The sequence below is a fragment of the Crocodylus siamensis genome, chromosome 1, assembly GCF_052110815.1.
Source record: "Crocodylus siamensis isolate JL-2025a chromosome 1, ASM5211081v1, whole genome shotgun sequence".
Taxonomy (NCBI): domain Eukaryota; kingdom Metazoa; phylum Chordata; order Crocodylia; family Crocodylidae; genus Crocodylus; species Crocodylus siamensis.
In genome coordinates this window covers 45,015,706-45,037,505 of record NC_143395.1, presented here as the reverse complement: position 1 = coordinate 45,037,505, position 21,800 = coordinate 45,015,706, and the positions used below count along the sequence as shown (strand labels likewise).

The 21,800-nt window shown below is 40.3% G+C and overlaps 1 protein-coding gene across 2 annotated transcripts in view; it reads right to left on the bottom strand.

The window, feature by feature from the left end:
- The window catches only part of HCRTR2 (hypocretin receptor 2), a 67,057-nt gene extending 48,343 nt beyond the window's left edge, over positions 1-18,714 (bottom strand). For both annotated transcript variants that reach the window (XM_090031388.1, XM_090031389.1), the window contains exon 1: positions 18,007-18,714. In XM_090031388.1, coding sequence (XP_089887514.1) covers positions 18,007-18,235 — 229 coding nt within the window. In that variant the 5' untranslated portion in view covers positions 18,236-18,714. The remainder of the gene's footprint in view (positions 1-18,006) is intronic.
- Positions 18,715-21,800: the final 3,086 nt, after the last annotated feature.

The window sequence follows — 21,800 nt, the reverse complement described above, 5'->3', positions numbered from 1 at the left end:
TCATAGGGGCTCCATGGTAGCGTGGGGACCCCAGTGTCAGAGAGGGCACAGCATTTGGGGTTACACTGACCCCAGTCCCAAAAAGGGGAGCGAAGAATTGGAGGCCAGGTAAGGCTGAAGCTGCCTGAGCCTGGAAGGGAGTTTGAGACCCCGAGGAGGAGATTTGGGGCCAGGTATGGCTATGGCCACCTGAGCCCCAGGGCAGTGTGGGAAGCCCCAAGGCAAGGGGTCAGTGATTGACGAGTGCCAGAGGGACACAGTTGTGAGAGACAAGCCAGAGTGCCTGTGTGGAACAGGTTACAAGAGATGAGCCAAAGCACCGGTGAGGCGCAGGCTGTGAGGCAAGTTGAGCGTCGGTGGGGTGCAGGTTGCGAGAGTGGAACAGACCCAAACTACATCAGGTACATCCGTGAGGCTTGGGCTGCAGTGCAAGGGGAGGAAAGGAGCTGCAGATAGTGCCTCAGGCATTGAGACAGAAAATGGGCAGCCTTCCGCTTGATTAATATACTCTAATTAAGCAAGTAAAAACAAGGCATGGCAGACGAGAAGTTGGGCGGTTGGCCCCATAACCGGTGTTGCGGGGTCACTAGTGGATGAACCCCGAAAAGGCACACCTGTCACACAAGATCCTTTCTGTATTTCTTAATATTAATTATATATTTGTGTATCTTATAATAAAATAACTTTCCTTGAATATTCATAAACATAAAAAGTGGATATTTTTGTGTGTCATGACAGCTGAAGGAGTATCTCTATAATACATTAATTTGAAGCTGCATTAGTGAGGCTATTATTAGTATAGGCATTTTTATAGATATCATAGGGAGGAAAATTATTCACAAACTTAAGAAAAACAACTAAGAGAATTAAAAATGGGTTAAAATGCCAGTGCCATGATGAGGTCAGTAAAGAACAATTTATTTTAGGAAAGCTGTCCATTAATTTTTCAACATTTTTACTGATGATCTGGAAAAGGAGCAAAGACCACATTCATTAAATTTGTAGAGGACACTAAATTTGGTTTTGAAAATAGCAGCAAAGACAAAAGGACTTTAATTTCTTAGGTTTTCAGTCTGATACCATTCGTGACAGTTAAGCAGCAAACACATTCAACTAAATCTTATATACAAACAGGAATGTAAAATAAATCCAGATTCAGCTTGGGTAATAAAAACCACAGTGATAGAGAGAAGCAGCTATTTAGATTCTAAGAATTCAGCAAATTCCTACAGATAAATATGCTGTATTCATGTAAGATGTTGGACTTCCCATCCATATTAAAATGTACATGTGTAAACAATACCAAATTTGTCCAGTGAAAATCAAGATGGTTTCTATCAACTGATTTCAAGATTCTATGATAATCAAAGAAAACTATGCTTTAAGAAGTTGTTTACTCATATGTTTTCCTATTTACCTTTATTTCTCTTCTTTTTTGGTGCCCCATTACTAAAGTATTTGAGACAAGACAGGGTACTACATCTGAAAATGTTCTTTTTGTAACTATGAATGGGAGTAATGGCACAGCGATCATCCTGGGCTCATTTGTTAAAACTGGTGAACTAGGTCAGTGAAGACCAACATTTTAGTAGGTGCCACAAATTACCTTTGCATCCTTCCCAAGTGGCACTCCAGTCTCCTTCCCCTGCCTGATCTGTTGCTCTACTTTTGGTTTTTTCACCTGATCTACTGTTCTGAATTTAGTTCCCCTGCCCAGCTTCCTGCCCAATCTGCTGCTTTGCTTTTTGCTTCTTGTCCTATCTGCACTCTGCTGCCTGTCCTGTCCCCAGTCTGTTGTATGCCACATACATAGGCTGCCAGTGTCACTTGTCACATGCATGTCTAAGGTTGGCCACCCTGAGTTAGAAATTTTTCAGCAATTAACAAAACATTGGAGGAGGAGGTAGCTAGATATATCTTCAGCAGATTAGTTATGTGATATGCAGCCTCTCAAAGATTCAGCTTATGGTCAGGTTTATAAAAAATGAAAGCTGTTACTATTTCATTCCTGAGACATCTGTGAAATGAATTGGTGCACTCAGGAAATGAATGGCCACCTCACACCCACAAGAAATCATAACTATCACTAACACCATTAATGGCCATCTTTACAGAGCTGACAACACAGAATTAGTATGCAATTATAAAATCTATTTGATATCTTTTTGTTTTATTGTAGACAATAAAAAAAAAAGTCTATTTCAAGAGCTGTTGTTGTTCTCGACACATGCTTTACGTTAGAGATGCAAGGATTTTTTTATATAAATGTCACAATACACAGTGCAGTATAACAAAGAAATTCAACCCCTTCAATCTTAAAATGCTGTGGCTCATGTTAAAGTTGATATGACTCATTAAAATCAAGGGACGGTTCACTGCTGTAAAGCTGCGTAATGTTGAAAGCGTACCCTTCAGAACACATCTATGAGAAGCCGTAAGATGGGAGGTTAATACTGTTAAACTTAAATGTTTATTTCCAGTGCACATCTAAGGAATTCATTTCTTTTGAATACAAAAAGAAAAGGCTCACTTCTCCATAGGTTAAAAGCATAAGCACACCACAAATATATAGGGCTTTTGAGGTTATGAATCACAAAGCACATTACATATTCATGACTGTTGCTTTAATAATTAAGATTAAACAAACCATACAACATATTCCCAAAATATGGTTAAGGCTCTGAAATCATGCTCCTCCATGAGACCCAGAGGGCTGCTGTATTTTATTTCCATAGCTGTGGTTGATGATCTAAATACTAAGAACTGGAGTATAGAACTGGAAACAAGTTGCATTTTGGAAAGTTGGTGAGTCTGCACAGGTGTGATGACCAATCTTTGGAAGTGGGATGGATTCGTGCTTTTGGAAACTGACCATTAAATAAGAACCTTTCACCTTCTGACTACTGGCAATGTCAGCATAAAACTTACAAGGACACTTATGCTGTCACTGTAAATGCTATTCATGTTTTGAGGTTACATGGAGAATCTGGTTTTTGAAAACGTCACTGATGCCTTTCAAAAGTACTAAATTAACTCACATTAGATTTCAGATGTTTATCAGAAATATATCAAAGCCTTTGGGGCCTAATTAGACATGAGCCAGCTGGAAAAAAAGAAGCAAAAGGAAGAAACACAGCTGTTAATCAGTTATTTCCCTTTTGAGTACCCTACCAAATACATGAGTCCAAGCATACAGTTGATATGTTTTCCCTGTCACAGGACCTCTCTTTTGAAGTTCAGGCATTCCAGTGGAGCTCCTCTGCCCCCTCATGATCTTTTCAAGAGTGTTCTTGGGATTGTATGTTGTTACAAGTTCTAAATAAATGGGAGAATATTGATATTACTAACTACAGCAGTATATAGATAAAAGTTGTACTTTTGATTTAAGGAAACAGATATATTGACACCTGTACACAAAGTTGAGCTTAGAAAATAAGGTAATAGAAAATGGCCAGTCCTATTAACTGTGTATCTTGGAATGTTAAGTGCCTTAACACCCCAATTAAAAAGAAAAAAATGCTTTTTTTAAAAACAGACAGCTGATATTACTGTGAGCTAAGAAATATATCTGTCAGTAGAGGAACCTAAAAATTAGAAAATATGGCGTATAATGCAAACTCACACAGAGTTTATTTTTTATTGCATTAAAAACTGTGCTGCCATGTGACTTATCTGGTGACTGAGAGGATAGATTTGGTCTTGCAAATATTATAGATTCCATTTTTACTTTGAGATGTTTCTATGGTTCCAAAGCAGATAATGCAATATTTCATCACGCTTTTGTAAAGCTCTGAAATTTTGGGTAATTTGGGGAGAAGCTGGAATGAATCTTTGGATCCTATCATTGGTAGATCTCATGCTCCTCTGTCCATGAAATCTACTTCTAAGGAAATCTTTAAAAGTTATGTCAGTATGTCAGACCAGGGTTTAGTAGATATTTGGAAATAGTGAATCCAAAAATGAGGTATTATAGGTTGTTTTTTTTTAAATGCCTTATTGAATATATTCTAGACTCGACTAGTTTTTAATTTTTCAAAGCATAATGGACACCATGGTTAATGCCTCCATTGGCTCTAAAGCTTCAGACAATGCTGAGGTGGAGGTTCAGCTCCTAGTAGATCGATCAGCTGTAAATAATTACTGGAGACTCAACATCTCCCCATTGAATGATTATAATTTAAAACATTCATTCTAGAGGAGCTCAAAAATTTTATGGAGCTTAATCATCATACTGATTCCTCTGCTTCAGTATTATGGAAAACTACTAAAGTCTTCTTATGAGAGTGTACAATATTATATCATCCTGCAAAAAAAAAAAAAAAGAAAGAAAAAGAAAAAGAAAAAGAAAAAAAAAGAAAAAGCAGGATACAAAATAGATACTTTAATAAGAAAAAAATAGTATTTAGAGGAGCATTGTGTCACAATTCCTTTGACTGATAAAGTATGCATTCTTACCAATATGAGATATGAACTGAATTAATTACTGTCCCAGAAGGCAGGATATGCTCTATATAGATTACATCAAGATTATAGGGAATCAGAGGGAACAAACAGGAAGGTTACTAGCATAAAGACAACAATATCAGCTATAAGAGACTCTCTGGGGAATTTGCATGACACAGACAAATCAACCAAAAGTCCAGTCAATTTTATTCCAATTGGTATACAAAGAACCTAAATTTTACTGATGAGGAAAAAGACATATTCTTGGACTTCATAGCTATACTACAAGTTTTAGAGATGGAGAAGGAAATTTTAGAGGCTCTTCTACCATTAGACAAAATAACTTTGGCCTTGAAGGAGATGAACAATAGTAAATCTTTGGGCAGTGATGGATTTCCTGTGGAATTTTATTTAAAAAAATTAAAATATATTGTTACCGAAATTACTGAATGAATATAACGACAGTAAAAACCACTATGATGTGTTGAACATATGGTTCATTTAAAACTAGAAAAAAAGCTAATTACTCTTAAGGCAGCTTTTATCTCTACCAAATTCTATGACAGAGGGACTCATGCAATCTGAAATGGGGCACTTTAATGTGATCACTTTAGCTCAGCTAAGAACTCTAAATTATTGAATAAAAATTAGAACTTGTATCCTTATCAAACACCTTAAGAAGTGAAATAGAAACCTATTTTCTAAATAAACCCTTATTTGTATGGTTGAACAACATCCATATCATTCTCCAGACAAACGGTCTGTAAAATGTGCTGACAGTCACTGACCCAATATTCTCCCTATATTTAAATGTTAGAATTAAAGATACCAGTGTACAAACAGATATGCAGGCAATGAGCTTTTCAAACTTCTTTATTACGACTTCATAGACATTAGGCCTGGAAGATCAGGAGATCATTTAGTCCAGTCCCCTGCCCCAAAGGCAGGAAGTCAGCTAGGATCAAATGATCCCAGCAAGATAAGCATCCAAATGCTTCTTAAAGGAGTCCAAATAGGTGCTTGCACCACCTCTGGAGGAAGTCTCTTCCTGGCCTTGGGTGCTCGAAAAGTAAAGAAGCTTTTCCTTATGTCCAACCTAAAACAGTCTGGAAGGAATTTGTGACCATTGCACCTTGTCATCCCTTGGGGTGGTCTGATGAACAGACATTCCTCCAGATCCTGATGCATACCCCTGATGTATTTATAAGCTGTCACCAGGTCCCCCCTGAGCCTGAGCTTTTCCAGGCTGAAGAGTCCAGGGCTCTCAGCCTCTCTTCATAAGGCCTATTCTCCTGCCCTCTGATCATGTGCGTGGCTCTCCTCTGGACTCTCTCAAGCTTCTCCACATCCTTCTTGAATTCTGGAGCCCACAGCTAATAAAGCACTATTTTGACCTAGAAACCACAAACAAGAAAAGGCCATTACTAGACTGTAATTCACTCAAATGAGATGTGCAGTGGTGTTGGACTCATTATGAAGACAGGATGTGCTCTTGCAAGAAGAATGAGAGTGACAATTTAAATCATTATTTGTAGTCTTGTTCATCTTTTGTAGGATTTTTCCATTAAATGAAATTTAAAAATGCTAGACTAATGGGGAAAAAATTGACTCCTTTCTAATAACTTATGGCATGTTTGCATGTGCTCAAGGCAGGGGTAGAGGGAAATAGAGTGCGTGTTTTAGCTAAAACACCTGCAGCATCTTCTGTATTCAGTGTCTTGTGCTTCAAAATGGCGGCGGGGCACTAAAGCTCCAATGAGACTTAGTTAAAGCAGTGCCGCCACCATTTTGAAACACACGGATGCTAAACACACGACACTGAGGCTGCTGGAGCATTCTAATTAGATAAATCAAATCTGTGCTGATGCATTTTAATTAGAACATGTTAGAGCAGGTGTTGGACATGCGTATAGGACATGTAATGTGCCATTACAGCCTGTCCTATATTCCATGGGTGTATTTGTGCTACTTGTGCAAAGAATAATAGCCAAACATAAGCAAAATTCCCAATCTATTTGAGTGAATTGTAGTGTAGGACAGGCCATTCTCTATTACATTATTTTCTATGCTCAACATTCTGTATAAGGGTCAATTTTTCCATTTCCTGAAATCAAATGTACAACTTTTCTCTGTATACTGACATAGTTTTATTTTATTATTGCATATTGGTTCATTTTATTTATTTTTGTGTCATATAAGGTTGTTTTAATTTGGTTTAAACTGGTAGAATGTGTAATCTTATCGCATCATCATATGTTATATAACTACATAATAGTCATACATTATATAATTTTATTATACATAATAATACATAGTAATTCTAAATAACACTATAATTCTATTGCCAATTTTACTCTACTGTTTTAACAAAAGTTTCAAATAAACTATTACTATTGCTAGTAAAAATCAAGGTATGCTACCAGTCACTTTATATGAAGCTATTGTTTCTGTATTCCTTAACCAAGCAGAGCTTCAATGAATTGTTTTAATTTCTTTAAAGAATATAGACACCTTTTTGTGTATTACAAATGACAGGCTTTGGTAAATAATTCATAAGGTAGATACAGTTGCTATATACAAATCTCACTTCATGTGTTGTGACCAATAATATGTTATCTGATCTATTTCCCTTGCAAAGGAGAAATGAACAAGGTTGACCATTTTCTTTCCTTCTATTTGATATAGAATTGGACTCATTGGATACAGCTATAAGAACTAAGGATGGTATAAAAGGCATTAAGATAGAAGATAATTAACACAAGATTCTGTTATCAGAACACACAACTTATTTTAGGTATTAAAATATCAAACAATACTAGGATCATTTTCTGCCCATATTTTCAGAAGATTCATGATGTTATATTGCAGGATCTAAATAAATGGAGAAGTTTGGCAATATCCTTGTGGAGGCATGTTAATATCTTAAAAAAGGAATTTCTTACCTTTCCTAAGTTATCTGTCATATAACCTATTTGTTGTAATCCCTTAGTGCTACTTTGTCCTACTTTGTTAAAAAATTAACCAAAAATTCAACAGGTTTCTGTGGGAAGAGGACTATAGGGCTTGACTTTCATCAAAAAAGATGCAACTCCAATTGAAATAGATGTTTTTTCTCTTTCAGACCTTTGACAATATCATACTGCTGCCTTAGAATGTTACAGTATACATTGGCTAACTGATAGCTCTCCTAGATGAATAAGAACAGAAGAGGCATTTATGTTTCTCCTTCCATTATAAATCATCATAATCTCCATTTCTCACCATCTTTCTACCTCTTTATTCCTACAATTGCTGCAGCCTGAATAGCTCTATTTGAGGCAATTCCTTTTTGCAGTATGTGTCCCACAAACTGATATGAAGAAAGTATATGGTTGATTGTGCATGTAGAATAGCTTCTAGTAGGAAATTGCATACAAAAAAATCCTTTTCCAAGTTATATGGTGAATTTGACCTGAAAACAGTTGATTGGCAATATATGTTGCATCAAGTATTAGAGAAACAGCTCAGACCCAAGTCTTTAGGTATAGAAAATACTCTAGATACATTTTTTGCCTTGAAATCCACAGCTCTTCCCCATTCTGTGAATATATAACAGAGTATTTGCAACTGAAATGGAAAGAAGACCTAGTTATCCAGATGACAGAATCCCAGTGGGAATCAGTAATTCACAATACTTGAACATTGACAATTGGTCTTAGACTTTTTTCCAATACAACAAAAGACCATTTTTGTATACACTAGGCTCTCTAAACTTAAAAAGTTAAATATACTGTCAGTAGATACATGTTGGAGATGTGATGCATTGTAGGTATAGTCACATGGTTTGATCATGCCCTATTATCAGTTCATTTTGGAAAGAAATTGTACGTAGAATTAACGCAGTCTTGAACACACTGATACCTTTGGTAAATGTGTGTGTTCTTGGGTATATCTCTCCAGAATTCAAACAGATTACTTCCAAGATTGCACTCTTACAGCAGGCTTTATTAGAAACATGCAGAATTATATTATGGCATTGGAAGATCAGGACATCTCCAAAGGTCTTTATCTGGTATGATGAGATGGCACAGCTGGCATCTATGGAGAGAGTCATATTTAGCACCTTTAACTACTTTGAAAAGTTTAGTTTAGTGTAGTTTGGAAGGAGTTCTAAGAATATTTTGGGAATTAAAACTTTACTGTGTTTACCCAAATCCAAAATGACAGAATTTAAGATGAACCCCCAATAATTAGATTCTGTACATGGAAAACTTATAAGTTTGTTATTTTTTCCATGTGTAGAATCTGAGTATGAATGGATTGTCTTAAATTTGTCCCCCACAACTGCTGCTGCATAGAAAACAGTGGAAGGGGGTGAAGGTAGCAGGCAGGCAGGCAGTGGGGAAGTCAAGTGGCCTAATGTTGGCCCCTTGCCCTGCCATATCAAGTTTCCCACCACTGACCCCATCTTGTCTATCTCCCCATGCCTGCACACCCCAGAACTTTCCTTCCTCCCCTAGTACCTGCCCACCTGATACTTGTCCCTCCATTCCTTAAACCCCTGGAACCTATGCACACTCCCATCTGCCCCCCTGCCAGTGACAGCCACCTGCCTGTCCAGCCTTCTGCCTGCTTTCCCTCCTCCCCTCCAACCTTCCCCCCTGAGTGCCACCACGTACCCTCTGGCTTTGGCTCCACTCTATCCCTGGGAAAGGAGCACAGCCTGGCCATGAAGCAGCTGTTGTAGTGGTGGCAACTTTGGCTGGCCCAGTGCTGGCACCAGCACTGCTACATGCCTGGGGTAGGCCTGTACCAACCATGTGCTCTGAGGTCCAGGCTAGAGTGGGGTCAGAGCTATGCCAGACACACACACAATTCTGTACTGCACTTAAAAAAGAAAAGAAAAAACATCAGTAAAAAAGAATGACAACATATGTGTAGCCTCAAGTGGAAAAAGAACCAAAATATCTGGTATATGCCATATTTGTCGGTTTAGGAATGACCCTTTTCAATTTTTCCAGTTTCACTTCTCTTCTTTTCTCACTAACTACAATTCCAGTAGAACTAATGTTTTTCAGAATGATATCGGAGGATCAAGAACCAAAATTGTTTATCATCCTACTCCTACATAAAAGGAGAAAAAAATGGAAAAGAACAAGCATTTTTCCCAGCATCCCTCACTGTGATTTTGTCATTTTCAGTTAAAGGAGGTTTTTGCTATAATAGTTAAAGGCATCCTGTCTTCATTTCAATATTTCACTTCTAGTTAAATAACCTCAGTAAGCATTGCCAAAAGCATACAGTTGTATGTTTGGGAGAATACATGGACCTGATGATATTTACAAATGTGGAATGTGATATCTCATTTATTTCAGAGGCATTAATCATTGACATCAAGGTAAATAAAAAATCCACAGATAAATTTCTTGAGCTAAAGAGCAATACCATAGCAAAAGCAGTACCAGCAGTATACTGGCACCAGGCCTCCTTGCTCAAAAAGGTAATGTTACATAAAATCACAATAAAAGGTGATTTTACATAATAGTGCATGTGTGGGGAGAGAGGGGCGTGGGAGGGGAGAGTGGCAGCCCTCTGCATATGACCTGAACTGGATGCCAAAATTCCTGTCTACAGGTCTGCTAACAAGTTGGCATACCCACTCTTTAGATTACATGGTTGTGCAGAAATTGTTTTATTCTGTTATATAAGATAAATCAATGAACTGTTACAAGTGAACATGGAGCTCAGCAGATGTTAATTACAGCACAGATCTATTATTTTACATTTAGTTGTTAATTATCATCAGGATTATTCAGTTTAGTCTAATATTAATGTATGAGAGAATTGTTATGCCTTCCACTTCTATAAGTGTTGTTGAAGTGGATATAATTATTATAATTCCTCCACATAGAAGAAAGGAAGAGATCTTCCTGCTTCAAATGGAATAAAATGGAGATGTGACCAAAAACTTGATTTTTTTCATGACACAGTAGCCATTAACACTAGTAAGTTACAATAATACTAGTAGAGCTCATTTTCTGAGTGGAATTCTTCTTGTTCTACCTACCAAGTAGACCCATGTGTAAAATATGTAGGCTGGCCCTGAAAGTGTTTTTTCAAGTTGTGAAAGTTTAAGAGTAGCATATTGACATTATAAAATTAACCCATTTAAAGATTTCAGAACATAACCAACTAGTTCCAGATTTTCTCATTTATCCAGTAAAGTAAACAAGAAAAGGATCCTCCAAAAATTTCTTCAGAAAAGTGAACATATTGCATCCTGAGCATGGGAGTATGCAAGCAGTAAATATAGTTTCTTACATCTAAGGATGAAGAAGCATTCACATAATTAGTATCTATGTATGTAGATCACACTAACACCTTATTACCTATAACACACCCATCAACTATGTGAGGCTTCTATTATACAGACTAAAGAGGCAGTGTAAAGCAGTGGCACAAATGTAGATTATAATGAAAAATAGGCCTGTGCAAAGCTGCGGTCCCTGATTCAATTCAGTGGAGATTCAGCCTGATTCAGTGGCTGAATTTCCGAATCTGAATCAAATCAGGAGACCCTTTAATCTCTCTGAATTGAATTGGAACCCTCTAAATCAATTTGGAGAGATTCAGAAAGATTCAATGATTTGGACATAGACACAGCTTTAAATGTTTTTTTTACATACCTCAAGGTACCAGGCAGCTCGTGAATGCTGTGATGGTGAGGCAGATGGATTACCCCACAGGAGCATGAGGGGCTCCCCAGTGTGCTTGGCAGCAGACCCAGAAGTGAACCAGAAGCACTTCCGGCCCACTTCTGGGTCCCCTGGGAAGTGTGCTGGGGGCTCCCCCCTGTGCTTCCCCAGCTTGGCAACCGGTGCCTTCTGGGTCTGGGGTGGCACTGAGGGTCCCCCCTCAGCTGATCGCCAAGCTGGGGGTGTGTGCAGTGCGGAGGCCCCCTGCACGCTTGGTGGCAGACCCAGAAGTTGACCAGAAGCACTTCTGGTTCACTTCCAGGTCTGCTGCTGAGCGGGCTGGGGAGCCCCCTGTGCTCCTGTGGGATGCTCTATCTGGCAGACCTGGAAGTTGATCCGAAGGTCCCCTCCCCACTCCTGTGGGACTCTCCATCTGCCCCAGCATCACAGCATTCACGAGCCATGCCTAGTACCCCAAGGTATGTAGAAAAAAATCTTTTAAAGCTGTGTCTATGGCCAAATCGCTGATTCTCCAAATTGTCATTGAATCTTCAGATTTGAATCCAAACCAATGAATCGAATCACTGTCCCTGGTTTGGGCTGAATACTAATCGAATATGCCCTGTTTCACACACCCCTAGTGAAAAAACCTTCTTGCACACCATTATAAAAGATGTCCCATTAAATAGTAAAAAGACATGACCCCAGACTGCCACCAGTATTGGCTGTCTTCTTAAGGACAAACTAATTTTTCACACTGCTTATAGAGAAAAAACATATGAATCATATGATGGCTCTAGATCCAAAGATACAGCTTTTGACTAGGTGTCCTTTAGGAAGAAAAGGACACTTTATCTACCCAACATATCCAAGTGAGGTATAAGTTATACAACAGCCTCAAATACTATCTTACTCAAAACTGGAGTAAAGGATACTTTTCCATTGGCTTTACAACATACAAACTCACTGATAAAACAAAATGCACAATCGCTGACATGTCTCTCATTCTGATATATCCCTTCACTACCATTTGAGGGAGTTTCATAGTGATATAGTTTTCATTCACTACCTCCTGAAAGAGAGATAATGTAGTTGCAGTAATGAGGTAGTGGGGAGGGGGTAGAGAGGGGCTGTGACTGGGGAGAATAGGTGGGAAAGGCAAATACACTCTCTCTTTTTGGAAGAGTTGATTGGTACATGCCCAGTGCTGCACTTAGGAACAGACAGCCCTCTCAGCCAGCCAGTAACGGGGGGTGGGGAGTGGCTGCCATTTTTGCTGCTCCCCTTCATGTGGGTGGCTTCCCATGCTGTGAGGTTGGACTGCAGCATCCCTAACGACTTCTGTCTGCCATTGGGAAGGCAGCATTTTATCTTTAGTAAGGGTTCCCCTCCCCCTCTGCCCAAGTGATTCTTTGCCAAAATCATGGGGATCACCTTTTTCACCTGTTTCATGGTTTCTGTGAAAAATGTAACATCATGCATAGTGTAGATCTCTAGGTATAATGTAAATCTTTTTGACTAAAAATAGCATTGCTTGTATTAATATGACTACTGAATGTCCATCAACACTTAGCATATGATAAACAAACAGAAAAGTAATAGAAACCAATTAAAAATAAGTATCTGTCAATCAAAACTGATCAAGTTCTGCCTCAATGCATCTGTGTGGCCTTCATTACAACCTAGTTAAAGAAATCCCTATACAATATTTGGTACTAACTTTATACCAAACAATGGTGGCATACACAAATCTTTATAAAGACATAAAGGATCCATATGTAACATGTAAGGGCAATCAAATGAGAAACTGCTCCACTCTGACAATATTGCTGCTGAAGTTAATGAAAACATAGATGGACATTCCTCAAAATAAACTGATCTTCATGACTTAATTAGGTCTGAGATTCATGTTGCTTTTGTTTTCATTTACAAATGTATAATTTATTAAAACTAATATTAGGAACAGATCCAACAATCGGTGAAAGGGAAATGTAGTCTAAACTAATGAAAAACAAATCATTCAAGATACTGATGCCATAGGGACAATGTATTAATTATTACAATCCTTGAGAAATAAAATTGATAGAGACTGCAAAACAGAAATTAAATTGAAGTTCTGATTTGAGCAACTACACGGGATACAAAATAATTATTACAGTATCAGTCAATGACAAAACAATTCAAAGTCCAACTCCTGAGAAGAAACAGGAAAAATATGTGGAAAATCACCAAGTCAGTGTTAAATGATTTGAAATGCAAGTTGGTAAACTGACTTTCAGATAGCACAATAGTGTTACCACAATGCCCAAAACAGTTGGTCTGTCAACTGAAATATATCATGCAGAAGCCAAACCTCTCAATTTAAATGACAGTAAAGAATCAGACTATATGTAGCAATGGCTAATACAATAGAAAATTCAATTGAAGAGGAAATAATAGACCTACATTAATATAAAACTATTATATTTTCTTAAATACCTCACAAGACTTACCTTACTCTACAGCATTGAAAAAAGTTTATTAATGTTGGCTAGCTTGTGGGGCAAAAGAAGACATCAGATACATTTTTAAAAATTCTATTCTATATACAGATTATATGTTAGGTAGCATAGCTGCCCCACTCTCTTTTTCTGTTACTTGTTGCCATGGAACAGAATATGGTTTTGGATAGCCACCAAAATCATTGTGTCTGTATGTACAGGGCATGGCATAAATCCTAGAAAACTAGGGTTGGAAGGGATCTTGGGAGATCATGTAGTACAACCCCCTACTCATAGCAGGACCATTCCCAACTAGATCTTTCCAGCCATGGCTTTGTTGAGCCAGGCCTTAAAAACCTCCAAGGATGGAGAGTCCATCACCTTTCTAGGTAAGCCATTCTAGTGCTTAACCATCCTCCTAGTGAGAAAGTTCCTCCCGATATCCAACCTAAACTTCCTTTGCTCCAACTTGAGACTGTTGCTCTTTGTTCTGCCACCTGCCACCACTAAGAAGAGTCCAGCTCCATCCTCTTTGTAACCATGTGAAAATAGTCCAGTGAAATGCTGCTATCAAATCCCCCTCTCTCCCCCACATCCCAAATATAAATAACTGTTATAGGGCTGTCTGAAAAATGCTTGGGTTTATTACATCCTTCATATTCACATGGTCACTCACTCACTGTGGCTCCAGCTAGGACTAAATACTTACTTCCAGTTTCCCAGGATCATGGGCTTGATATATACCTAAGTAACTCCACTGGAACCAGAAATCAAATAATACATATCTCTTTGTTCCGCATTCCTATTTTCACATGGTAACATTTATAAGTTTAGTTATGGTCCACTCAAACACTGTAGGTTCAAAAGTTTAGCTTATTTGATGTTGGGTTCCTAGTCCAGTTAATGATGGTTGGAAAGAAAAAGGCATCAAAAAGAAACAAAATATAAGACTAAAATAAATGCAATACTGCCAGACCCTCAACTGATATAATCTGATGTAGCTCTACTAAAATAAAAAGAGCCATAAGGACAGCTGCCAGCTGAGGGTTGGACCAATTATATGATCTACAGGCTGTGTGAAACCTAATTTTTATGGAAAGGTGTCCCTCTCCTCCCTTTTTCCCCCCATTGCTGATATGAAGTACAGAATCCCCTTTACAGATAAAAACCTAAAAAAATAACCAATAAAACAAGTGGTTTAATTTACAAGAAAAAATATTTTGCAAACTTGTTTTGCTTAAAATGGAAATTAAAAATAAAATGGAGCTCACAAAAATCTCAGCTCTGACTGGTAATTTTTACTTACATGGAAGTACTGGGCCCCTATTATCCTTTAAATCTGCTTAATACTAGTCAGATTTTCTGACACTTTCCAGTTACTAAGTTGTGTCCAACTCAACCTTGGAACATCCCTTTATAGCACTCTCAGGAGATCCAGTAACTTCAGTTGTCATTACAATTTTCTCAACCCTATTATGAAAGACCATATACATAATCTGTCTGGACATCTGCTGTCAATTATATATATTATTCTTCTGAAATAGGTCAGGAGACATTCATGGGATGGTGAGGAGAAACAACTTTACTTTCAAAAGGCAGAAGATGCACAGGGTGCAATAGGACAAAAAGTAATGCTAAATCAGCACTGCAATGCTGATTTAAAGCAGGGCTGGGCTTTTTAATAAAGATATTGTAAGTTTTAAACTGTCTACAGAAGTGACATATTTTGAATACCAAAAGGAGGAATTTGCCTGTTAAGGAAGGATCTGGGAAATGATCTACAAATACAAGTCAATTATTCCTGATAACCCAAATACAACTATCAACTTCTTTAAAATTACTGTGATATATGATTTTTTAGGGAGGCTATACCCAAGATACCTACAGTAGCTAGAACTATGAGTAGAAATTAAGATTAGATTCACTCTGGAATATTTTCTCCTGGAACACTCTTCTCAGTATATTTGTAATAATTTAAACCTGTTTAAATTGTTCTTAACTGATACTATTATCTGTATTTTTTCTTATAGCTGTTAACTATACATCCGTGTTTAGCTGGGTCCCTCCCCTATACATTCCCACTATGTGAGCCACTGCTAGTTGCTGGTGTTTCCCTCCCTCCCTCCTCCCCAGTCTTCAGAAGTTTTAGTCTGAAATACATTTATTATATTGTGGTAACAGCCTTTTTTCAAACAACAACTTGCATTTTCCTCTTCCCAGTAGTTTCTTTTTTATTATTATTATTAGCTTTCCGCCTCCTAAATTCAATCCCAGTTAGTCCATTGAATTCAAGGACCTCTCCCCCACAACCCCACCCCCTTAGTCTCAGTCATTGCCTCCTGCTCAGTAGTAAGTAGGTTCAAGATGACAGTTCTTGTGGTTGCATTTAAAGCTTTGCTTTAACTCTGGATCTTTGGTTTAACTTGGGATGAATGTTTGGCTCTGATGAATAGCTAGCAAATACCTGGGTAGTGAAGTGCCCCATGAGTCCAGTATCCTGTCATTTCAATTTCCTTGAGAAATGCCCTATTAACATTAATGCCCCATTAATGGTCTTACAGCAGGTTTGGCATGGTTTGTCGAACATCTTCATAGGACCTGGGTACAATTGCTGGGTGTTTCTTACATGCTTCTTTATCATCATCCTCCCATTTCCCTGGAATTCTAGAGCTAGTCATTTATTTCCCTTATGTTTATCTAATCATTTCTCCTGAGAGCTCCCCTTCACAAGGACTCTGGCTCATTATAAATCCCTGCATGCATTCCTTCCCTTTGCAGCCTTCTGTGAATGGCTGGTTTTGTGGTTGCGCAGAATAGTAGTAATGTAATATAATAATAAAGGGGGAAACTCAGGTGCAGATCAAGCTTGATTTGAGCCCCCCGTGTTTTATTTTGCCCTTTAAAAAAAATCACATCTTGCTAAATTGTCAAGGAAGCGTCGCTGGGAAAGCAACAGTCACAGCGCTGCACCGGGAAATGTCAAAGGAAACAGTTTCAAGTCTCTCCGGAGCTGCCTCCCCACCCCCAATCTTTTGATCGCCAAGGTCTCAGCGGGTCCTGGCGGATCCGGTGTCTCCGGCTTGCCCTGCCCCTGCCCCTGCTTCGGTCCGGAGCCGCCTCCCTCCCTCCTTTGCTGCCCGCGGCCTCCCCCGCTCCGGGCAGCCTCTCCTCAGAGCTGCCCCCGCTTCCATCGTCTCCAGCCTCGCCTCTGTGCCACCCCATCCCCCTTCTCTTCTCCCCCTCTCTCCTCATGCCCCCTCCCCTTCCACCCTGCCCCGGGCTTCCCTCACGGCAGCGCTTTCCCCTCTCCCCGTGCCCCGCTGCCTCACCATTGCCTTCCCCCCGAGACCCCGCCCCCCGGAGCCCGCCCCCGCCTTCCCGGCGCTGATAGGCGTCTGGCCCCCTTGCCGCCGCCCCTCCCCCTCCTCCTCCTTCACCCATGAATGAAAGTGGGGAGGGGGCGGAGAGACTGGCACAAAGAGGCTGCCTCGCCTCCTCTCCTTCCCTCAATGAAAGTTGGGAGTGAGACAGGTCCCTCCGCCCCCCTCTCCACAGTTCCACCCACGGAGCCTACCATTCATCCTATGCCGGGAAAAAAAAATAATAATAATATATATATAAAGAAAAATCAAGTAAGCACAGAAAAAGGATGGGTTTCAACCTGTAGGCACCCCAAAAAGGGCCGGTGGGGGAATGTGGGGGGGAGGGGGTCGCATATTGCAGTGCCCTCAGGTGAGGCGTGACACTGCTGCTATTTTCCAAATGTCAGAGCCAAAGCCTGAATGAATCTCTCAATGAAAAGGCACCATCACCGCCAGGCGCCGAGACACGGAGCTGCCGCCCGCACGAGAGCGGCGCTCCGGAAAGGCCGGGCATGGACGGGGCCGGGGGTTTCAGCACCTCGACCCGGTGGACAGAGGCCTTTCCCCGCGCGGAGCTTCCCGCGTGAGCTCTGCTTGCGCACGCAGATGCCAGCTAATTGTGGGTAGCAAACAGGTAAAAGAATTAAAAAAGAAAAGAAAAGAAAAAAACACCCCCCGCCCCCCGACCATAAACAAAACCCTGGGCAGCCTAAAGGTTGCTGTTCAAAGCAAAACACTCATGAAATGCGATAGGACCTGATGGAGCCGGGCGGAGTATCGATAAAAATAGCACCGAGAGGGAGCACTTCTCAAATCAGATAGGCAAGGCAAACAAACACATACATGAATTTTTTAAAAGGCCATCCAAGCGTCCCAAACACATACACAACGATTGTAAACCTTTGTCTCCCTCCAACTTTTACACTTCACCGCTGCTCTTAAATGCTGCGCCTCTGGCAACCGTGCGCTCGAGCCGCAGTTCAAGCAAATCGCTAATGGGTTTAGATGCTAACTCCCGGGAGCAGAGCGCGGGGGGCTGATACTCACCCAGGACGTTCCCGATGAGAGCCACAATGAACACAATTATGTACCCAGCGATCAGGACCCATTCATATTCTCTGGGGTGCAAATATTCCTTCCAAAGGTATCGCAGAAATTCCTCATCATCGTAGTCAGTAGAGGGAGTTAAAAAAGGCTCCTGAGTTTCATTCAGCTCTGGAATAGATGACCAGTTCCTACAAGAAGGGGAATCATCACCCAGTTGGGTCCCGGACATCCCTGGTTGCGATCAGGGTCTGAATCAAAACCTCAAGCCTCTTTCGAGCTCATCCATTTAGACTTGTGACTTCCCGTGTAAACCAGGGTGTGGGGAGAAAAGGGGAAAATGACGCGGAAAGTTATAGAGCCAATACCGACCGAGGCTCCCACTCGGCCACTTCTCGCACTACCTTTGCAGCATTTCCCAGCAAAGGTACACGCACAGCAGCACTGCGAGAGGGAGTGAGGACTCGGCATCAGAGGCTGCAGTGACACAGAAGCAGGGACGGCACATGCTTACAAATGCCTCATTTTGGCACAGAGTCTGCAATGTACAGCAAAGCCTTGGGGGCTGGGGGGAGGAGGAGGTGTGGGCAGTTTGCTTAACAAGGGAGGGGCCATCTGGGATCTAATCCGCCAGCCAGAGTGTACCTGTCCCTGCCTGCGTGCATGCGCTGGGGCTTATGCAATGTTTCATTTACATCTGGAGACCTAGACGAGAGCTCACACCTGCCCTTGACAAGCCAGCACGACCTTCCTCAGCTGCTGGCTCAATAGATCCTGCCCCCAGCTGCTGCCTTTTGCAGCTGCCCGCTCCCCACAGCCTCAGTGTCCCTTGTAGTTTGTCCTCCCTCCCCTCATGCGCTTCCAGTCCCATTTCAACCCTGTTTGGACAAGAAAGAAGGGCAACAATGAATGGCATGCGCAAAGGAGATATAGCAGGAAGGAAGGTTTTGAAATTAGTGGCTAAGAAGTTGCTTACCTACAGTTCCCCACGCCCCCCGTAAGTGGCAAAAGCAGGTGTGCAGCACCCTTTCCTCTGCTCCCTTTTTAGGGCAGAGGAGAGCAGTTAGCTACCTTGGAGTTCTGAAGGAACACAGCTCTCAGATCTTTCCTTTGCACCCAAGCTATGATGAAACATAAGGATTGTCATACAACAATAGTGTGTGTGTGTGTGTGTGTGTGTGTGTGTGTGTGTGTGTGTGTATACATGCCTGTACACATATGGACCCCAGCTTTTTCAGAGGTAAGTGCAAGAAGTCCTATAGAGGATACTAATAACCACAGAAGATATAAAACAGGTTGATAAAATAAAGTCACAATGTCCAACCATTTACGGTTAAGGAGTACCCGATAGACATTTACTGTACAGTCATGACTCTGCCCCCTTCTGTGTCCTTCCCAAACACTTCAAGAGTTAGGTGGATTGTAGGGGGAGAGGGAGAAGAGAAAGGTCGTTGTGTAGTTAAAGACAATATCATAACACATACAGTATGGCAGCTCCAAGGCATTCCCAGAACAGTAGCTGCTCCGGCAATGGCACTAGCCCAGCCTCAGGATGTCTGTGTGATTTGTTACTAATCTGGCAGTCTACCAAAATTTTCCAGAGGAATGCAAGTGACAGAATGGAAATGGTGATTGGAACTAAGCCAAGTATGAATGGAAGTTCATGTGATAAAGAAAAGGCATTTCTTGAACTTGTACGCATTCTTATTAAAGATCAAATTAACAATGGACATGTGACAGCTTCTCAGTGAGAGTTTAGCAAGAATCCTTTATAATGAAAGTATTAGACAACTTAAGTACAGGAGTTGCCACTAACTCCCTCTATAATAATCTCTCCACATCTAAAACACTGAAAGAGATTAAACAAATATTTATATCACTTCCCAAGTGTTTTGAGGGACAGTCATACCCATTTGCTCTTGTTTACACTTGCCACTCTCCTCCTCCCCTCCAAAATGTGTGTGTCCTCCTAAGCTACTCTCAAGACCTCTGTTTCCAGACTGGTTGTGGGATGCTCCCATAGTAGCTTCATCACCACATTTCCAGGCTTAATGTGTACAAGCAGAAGCAGGGGTGACATACACTCAAGCAATCCCTTCCTGAGGGTGCTGGGAACATGATGTGGCTATCTCTTTAGAGATTCAAGATTGCAAAGGAAGGAAGAGAATATTAAGTCTAAGTTTCTAGATAGTGCCTGATCACCAGTTTCTCAAGCCTCTCTCCCCAGTTTTTTAGGGTCTCATCATTTTTTTGGAAAATAAAAGCATGGATAGGAAACCTCATGTCTAATTTGTGCACTTTCCCTGTAACTTCAACCAAATATAGGCTGGATTACTCTAGCACAGCAAAATGTTGTAACTACTCTAGCACATAAATAGTGTTTTTTCTATGTATAAAATCTTTAGATAGTGGAAATGGGAAAATCCTGAACACCAAATACTTCCCTTCTAAGGAAGGCCTTAGTCGTGCCCCTCATTTACATCATTCTCTCTTCAACCCACCTGCTGCACTCTCCTACTTTATGCCTGTGTGGGCAATTCACTAATTTATTCAGATTTGTGTTTCTTCTCTTGATCTTCCACAAGCCCCACTATTACTATTCTCCACCTTCTCTGCATTCCAACTTCTTTGTAACTATGGAGATGAATCCCATAAACAAAAATATTTGAGCACCATTTACCACCCATTCCTCCCCACTGTTATACTATCTGTATCAATCCACACATACCTTCTCTAACCATAATTCAGTTTTCCCAATCATGGCCAGCTAACTACCTAACTGGTATTTCCTTTTTTATAATCCCTTGCCCAATACTTTCCCCAATGTTTCTTTATTGCTTCCCATCTGTCATGTGACCCCGATTTCCTTAGCCCTCTTAAACCCCAGATCTGTCATTGAGAAGCAAGAAATAGGAAAAACAGAGGAAATCACCAGTTAATATTATGCAAACAGTTGTACCAAGCTTCATGCACCATTCTTTCACACAAACCCATAGACAGAGCACATTTTTCTGTTGTCTTTTTTTGCCTGAAGCAATTATCTAGGAAAAATAAGAAACAGGGCAACTTACCCATCCATCTAAGAAATGTTTTCATTTCAGCAATGACCACAGATACTAGAAAGAGTGAAGCTTTTGGGTGGCTGTTTAGAATGAGAGTGCATCCATTTAGGCTGTGACAGGTGCAGAGTCAAAAACTCCCCTTGGCAGTCTCATGGAGTTCACTTTCTTGGGACTGCCAACATCAAACTCATGGAAAACCTGTTCAACTTACTTCCTGACTTATCCCAGAATAAATCAATCCTATGTGCTTACTTTAAACACCTGCTGATGATAATCTGACCTGGTAACAAGTGTCCGTACTGAACTACTTGGGCAGGCAGCAAAGCTCTATGGTGGATGGTTGACTTAGGCTCAGAGAATCATAAAGAAATAGGGATGGAAAGTCAAACATTGTTTTTCAAAAGCTAACATTTGAAATGTTCTATTTGGAACATATGAACATGGTGCTGTGTGTAAAGAGTAGGTTGGCTGCTTCATAATCCATATTATTTTATGTACTCAGGTGTTTCTCCAGATGCTTCATGCCTAGGGATTCCTAGGGTGCTTGAAGTCACCTCAGTTACACAGGAGAAAGGGGTCTTAGTATAAATTAAATGCATCTTTCACAAGATACAGAGACAGCCTTTGAACAAGAAACGTTTTTTAGACTCAACATTTTTGTTTCTATGACAAAGTAAAAATGTCATAAAAAACCCCAAACAGTTTTTATTTTACTTTTCTATTAGGACAAAGATT